The 7,500-nt window shown below is 45.8% G+C and overlaps 1 protein-coding gene across 3 annotated transcripts in view; it reads right to left on the bottom strand.

The window, feature by feature from the left end:
- The window catches only part of adamts6 (ADAM metallopeptidase with thrombospondin type 1 motif, 6), a 76,664-nt gene that overhangs the window by 59,616 nt on the left and 9,548 nt on the right, over nucleotides 1-7,500 (bottom strand). For 2 of the 3 annotated variants that reach the window (XM_046861356.1, XM_046861357.1), the window contains 3 exons: nucleotides 6,166-6,343; nucleotides 1,661-1,878; nucleotides 1,451-1,534 (listed from right to left, as the gene is read on the bottom strand). In XM_046861356.1, coding sequence (XP_046717312.1) covers nucleotides 1,451-1,534; nucleotides 1,661-1,878; nucleotides 6,166-6,343 — 480 coding nt within the window. The remainder of the gene's footprint in view (nucleotides 1-1,450; nucleotides 1,535-1,660; nucleotides 1,879-6,165; nucleotides 6,344-7,500) is intronic. The other variant, XM_046861358.1, reaches the window with a different exon arrangement.

Genomic DNA, 7,500 nt, shown 5'->3' with positions numbered 1-7,500 from the left:
TGTCAGGGATTTGTAACAGTTTCTCAGTAACATGGCAAAGCCTTCAGAAGAGAGGCTGGTGAAGGTACAGGCGTTTATAGCTGCTATAACACAAGTCACAAATGATCATTAGATGTATCTATAAATGGATAAAAATTATAATGTGATGTTCTTTAATTAATAAAAAAAACCAAAGTGGAGGGAAATTACTGTGGTGTAGGAGGAAAAAACACTGAGGTCTGATGTGATTAGAGGAAAATAATCAACGTCAGGGTGGTTGATAATGAGGTTTTCTCAGTTCCCCTCTGGAGAACTTCTGGTTCTCTCATTATATATTTCTACAGGTCGACAGTTCTCCTGAGGGACTCGAAGGAGCTTTCATCTTTCTCCATGGTGGCCCAGATGGTAAGACGCTTCTGTCTGTCTGCCCAGACACCAGAACCTTCATGTTCTATGTATAGGAGACTAAATAAAGAATGAAGGATGAGTGAGGAGCGAAAAGCCTTGTAATTAACGTCTCCATACGTTTCTCTCTCACACACACACACACACACACACACACACACACAATCAAACTTAATGCTCCTAGGAAAAGGTTCTAGTCCACAGTGCAGAACTTCACCACTCAGACCTGGGTGGTTCTTCACTGGCTATAAACTCCAATAAAGGTTCAATATAAAATCCGTTCTAAGAAGAAAACTCCATGAGAACCTCTCACAGTCAGCCCAACCTACAGTCCAAAGGGTTCTTCAGTCATTCCATAAAACCTTAGAGGTCCAAGCAGAACCATTTTTACAAGTTGAGAACTTTAATTATCCAACATTTAGTCCAACTGATGTAAACACTGCAGGCTTCTTCTTCCTCTTAAAGACATTTTGATTCTGTCTGATTCACTCTGATGTAGAGATCCACACAGAACCTTTCCACAAACAGAGAGCTGGATGACATTAATGGGGTTCGGTTAGAGACCAAGAACCCTCAATTATCCAGATAACTCCTTAGGAGTATAAACGGTAGTTAGAACCTGTCAGTGAATGTGAGGGTTCTTTAAGAGTTCTTCGAGGGTTTGTTTAGATAAATGATGGTTGAAAATGAATTTAAAAAGAAAATGAAGAGAAAAATGAAGAACCTCAGAGGGACTTTTTCTAGGTTAGAACCCTTAATAATATAAAAAAAACTGTTTTAGAAGACTGTTCTGTGCAGAACTTTAAAACTAAGTTTTTTTTATACACAGAATTTAACTTCAGAATTTAATATTTGGCTTCTTACAAGTTCTCCAAGTGTTCTTTAAGGGTTCCTAGTCTCTGCAAAAAGTTCTACTTTAAACACTCCATGATATGAAAATACAGTAGGGTTCTACAGCAAAATCCCCCCAAGGGAACAACTCAAAGCCGTTAAAGGCGTTAAATAATTTTTGCTATTTAAATGTTTATTATTAGGGTAGATTGTGGTTATGATGTAGGAACCTCACCTGGTCCTCCGTCAGAACAATCAGCCTGGTCACGATAATGTTCACAACGTTTCCTAGACTGGCATCACGATAAAGTTTGGCAACCTGACCTCCAGAAAAGAAGAAAAGACACAAAGTCAGACAAAATGACACACACCATCTGTAGGGTGGAGAACGCTGATGTGATTGGACACTGCACGAGACCTAAACATGAAGCAGGATCAAACTTACAATGTTCATGACGGACAGGATGTAATGCTCGATGTCCTTGCGGCCGTGGTAGCCCACCATCATCTTATCAGCCACCACCAGGGTCTCGACAAACCGCTCGGAACTGATGGAGCGCCGCTGACGGGGCGGACTGTCAGAGGTGTGGTTATTCTGAGAAGGGGGCGGGGCCACATGGGCGTGGCTGCTTTTGTAATATGGTGTCCGCTTCATGGTGAAATCTGAGTGAAAACATCCAGCAGTAATTACTCAACATTTACAAAACTACTGGATTACAGCATTAAAAAAAGTTTTATTCCTCAACATCTATAACATCGTGTTCTAATCGAGCCGTTACCATGGAAACGAGACGAAAAAAACAGAACATCTCAAAGCATTCATATGAACCTGCACTTCTGCCAGAGTTGCTGATACAGATAATTAATCAACACTTTCTGACTGATCTGTGTGAAGTGCAATTATGTGTGTGTGTGTGTGTGTGTGTGTGTGTGTGTGTGTGACCACATTCCTAAAGTCAGAGTGTTTATGACCCAGATGCTGGAGGAAAAGTCAATAGATACGTCGTGTTGAGACTCGCTGACTTCCTTATGATGACAACCTTCACACTGACCTACAGCACACACACACACACACACACACACACACACACACACACACACACACTCCTCACACACACACTCCTCACACTGACCTACAGCACACACAAACACACACACACACACACACACACACACTGACCCACAGCACACACACACACACACACACACACACACACACACACACACTCCTCACACTGACCTACAGCACACAAACACACACCTCACACTGAACTACAGCACACACACACACACTCCTCACACTGACCTACAGCACACAAACACACACACTCACACTGAACTACAGCACACACACACACACACACACACACACACTCCTCACATCGACCTACACCACACACACACACACACACACACACACACACACACACACACACACACACACACACACACACACACACACACACACACTCCTCACTGACCTACACCACACACAAACACACACACTCCTCACACTGACCTACAGCACACACACACACACACACACACACTCCTCACACACACACTACTCACACTGACCTACAGCACACACAAACACACACTCCTCACACTGACCTACAGCACACACACACACACACACACACACTCACACACACACTACTCACACTGACCTACACACACACACACACACACACACACACTCCTCACACTGACGCACAGCACACACAAACACACACTCCTCACACTGACCTACAGCACACACACACACACACTGAACTACAGCACACACACACACACACACACACACACACACACACACACTCCTCACATCGACCTACACCACACACACAAACACACACACACACTCCTCACACTGACCTACACCACACACAAACACACACACTCCTCACACTGACACACACACACACACACACACACACACACACACACACTGACCTACAGCACACAAACACACACCTCACACACACACACTGACCTACAGCACACACACACACACACACACACACTCCTCACACACACTCCTCACACTGAACTACAGCACACACACACACACACACACACACACACTCCTCACACTGACGCACAGCACACACACACCTCCTCACACTGACCTACAGCACACACAAACACACACACTCCTCACACTGAACTACACACACACACACACACACACACACACACACACACACACACACTCCTCACACACACACTACACACACACACACACACACTCCTCACACTGACCTACAGCACACACAAACACACATTCCTCACACTGAACTACAGCACACACACACACACACACACACTCCTCTACAGCACACACACACACACACACACACACACACACACACACACCTCACACTGAACTACAGCACACACACACACACACACACACACACACACACACACACACACACACACACACACACACACACACACACACACACATCACACTGACCTACAGCACACACACACACACAGACCTACAGCACACACACACAGACCTACAGCACACACACACCTACAGCACACACCTCACACACACACACCACACACACACACACACACACACACACACACACACACTCCTCACACTGAACTACAGCACACACAAACACACACCTCACTCTGACCTACAGCACACACACACACACACACACACACACACACACTCCTCACTGACCTACACCACAAACAAACACACACACACTCACACTGACCTACAGCACACACACACACACACACACACACTGAACTACAGCACACACACACACACACACACACACACACACACCTACAGCGCACACACACACACACACACACACACCTCACACTGACCTACAGCACACACACACACCTACAGCACACACACCTACAGCACACACACACACACACACACACACACACACACACCTCACACTGACCTACAGTATATACACACACTCCTCACTGACCTACAGAACACACACACACACACACACACCTACACACACACACACACACACACACACACACACACACACACCTCACACTGAACTACAGCACACACACACACACACACACACTCACACTGACCTACAGCACACACACACCTTACACCGACACACACACACACACACTCCTCACACTGACCTACAGCACACACACCTCACACTGACCTACAGCACACACACACTCCTCACACTGACCTACAGCACACACACACACACATACTCCTCACACTGACCTACAGCACACACACACCTCTACAGCACACACACACACACACACACACACACACACACACACACAGACCTACAGCACACACACACACACACACACACACACACACACACACACACACACACACACACACACACACACACACAGCACACACACACATACACACACACACACACACACACACACACACACACACACACACACACACACACACACACCTCACTCTGACCTACAGCACACACACACACACACACACACACACACACACACACCTCACACTGACCTACAGCACACACCTCACACTGACCTACAGCACACACACACACACACACACACACACACACACACACTCACACTGACCTACAGAATACACACACATACACACACACTCCTCACACTGACCTACAGCACACACACACACACACACACACACACACACACACACACACACACACACACACAGCACACACACACACACACACACACACACACACACACACACACACACACTCCTCTACAGCACACACACACACATACTCCTCTACAGCACACACACACACCTTACACCGACACACACACACACACACACACACACACACACACACACACACACACACACACACACACACTCCTCACACTGACCTACAGCACACACACACACACACACACACACACACTCCTCACACTGAACTACAGCACACACACACACACACACACACACACACACACACAGACCTACAGCACACACACACACACACACACACACACACTGAACTACAGCACACACACACACACCTCACTGACCTACAGCACACACACACACTCCTCACACTGACCTACAGCACACACACACACACACACACACACACACACACACACACACACACACACACACACCTCACACTGACCTACAGAATACATACACACACACACACACACACACACACACACTCCTCACACTGACCTACAGCACACACACACATACTCCTCACACTGACCTACAGCACACACAAACTCCTCACACTGACCTACACACACACACACACACACACACACACACACACACACACACACTCCTCTACAGCACACACACACACTCCTCACACTGACCTACAGCACACACACACCTCACACTGACCTACAGCGCACACACACACACACACACCTTACACTGACCTACAGCACACACACACACACACACACACCTCACACTGACCTACAGAATACACACACACACACACACACACACACACACACACACCTCACACTGACCTACAGTGCGCACACACACACACACACACACACACAGACACACACACACACACACACAGACTCCTCACACTGACCTACAGAACACACACACACACACTCCTCACACTGACCTACAGAACACACACCTCCCATATTCACACACACTTATATATCAGGATGTACAACCCCAATTCCAAAAAAGTTGAAACACAAACCGATATTTATTCACATACACACAAACATCTTAAACACCAAAAGTTTACACATTTCAAGAAAAAACTTACGGTCGTTAAATTTGATGGCTGCAAAACAGTTCTAATGGGTTCTAATGGGTTCTAGAGCCCGAGATCTTCACTGTAGTTAAACAAAGCAGCAATTTTGTGACCTGAACATCACATGAGAGTTTCTCTTCATTTCTCCACCTCATTCTCACTGTAATAGAGCATCACCCACCTGAAACCCCACAGCTGAGCTCCTCACTGTGCTCCTGATGTAAAGGGACCGAGGATTTTTTATAGATAATGTGTGTCTGGCCTTCACCGGAGAGCTTGAACTCGCTGGAGTTTCTGGAGGACACATCCTTTAGAGGCTCGATTAAATACTGTTCTTCTTCTGTGGTGATTACGCCGTGCTTGTGGAGGAACAGAGGAAGAAAACAAACTTTCATTTCTTTTTAGATTCATCTCAAACTGTAAATCCTGCGTGTGTGTGTGTGTGTGTGTGTGTGTGTGTGTGTGTGTGTGAGACTGTCCAGGTTTTGAGGTTAGAGTTCAGGAGAAGCGTGCACATTTCTACGTGATTTGTATGCAAATGCAAATTAAATTTAAAAAATCACCTGCAATCCATCATAATGAGATAAATCACACTGAAACCACCAATTACACCAAGAACAACTCCATAATTACTGGGACACAAACCAAAGTACACAATCGTGTGCCCTCGACAACCCTCACCACAGCATAAATCACAGACGTACTCCAAAGACGTGTTTATAAAAAAACATTGGCACGTTCTCCACGTCTGTAAAAACCACAACGAAAGCAATTAAAGACCTTTCCAACAAATAATAAACTGCTGCACATGCAAACCAAATACACTCATTATATACGCCTGAGGAACAACACACACTGGAGGAGAGGAGGAGGAGGAGGGGGGAGAGAAGGAGAGGTTTGAGAGGGGAAAGTGGAAGGAGAGAAAGAAGAGAAGGAGAGGGTGAGAAGGAAAGTGAAAAAAGAGAGGAGAAGAAATGAAAGGATGAGAGATAAAAAAAGGAGAGGAGACGTTACTCACATGAGTTTTTCTAAAACATTGAGCTGATTAGTGTTTATAAAGTCTGCAGCTGAAACGATGCATTTGGCTTTAATTTGAACATTAATCACATTTTCGTAACATCACTGCAGCTGGACATGCTGAAAGAGAGAGAGAGAGAGAGAGGGAGGGAGAGAGAGAGAGAGAGAGAAAGCGAGATGCTGGACTTTTGCTTTACCCACATCTGAAATGTGTCTCTCACATGGATGAGCTCCAGACTGTAAATCATTTAACATTTAATCGGTTTTTTTTGCAGTCCATCTGAGCAGGGTTCTCTAATACCCTCTCTCTCTCTCTCTCTCTCTCTCTCTCTCCGTCCTCTTCCTGAAGTTGTAGCTCAAAGGCCATTTGGACACCGTTGCAGAGATCCGGTGTGAATCACAGAAGATACTCGAGACACTTCAAAAAGAAGACTTTCAGGAGACGTTGCAGAAGAACACTGGGAGCTGTATTGCTGTACAAGGCGACTATTTCGAAGGT

The sequence above is a fragment of the Silurus meridionalis genome, chromosome 11 (assembly GCF_014805685.1).
Source record: "Silurus meridionalis isolate SWU-2019-XX chromosome 11, ASM1480568v1, whole genome shotgun sequence".
In the NCBI taxonomy this organism is placed as follows: domain Eukaryota; kingdom Metazoa; phylum Chordata; class Actinopteri; order Siluriformes; family Siluridae; genus Silurus; species Silurus meridionalis.
Note: the sequence above shows the minus strand (reverse complement) of the source record. Positions and strands in the feature narration are given on the sequence as shown.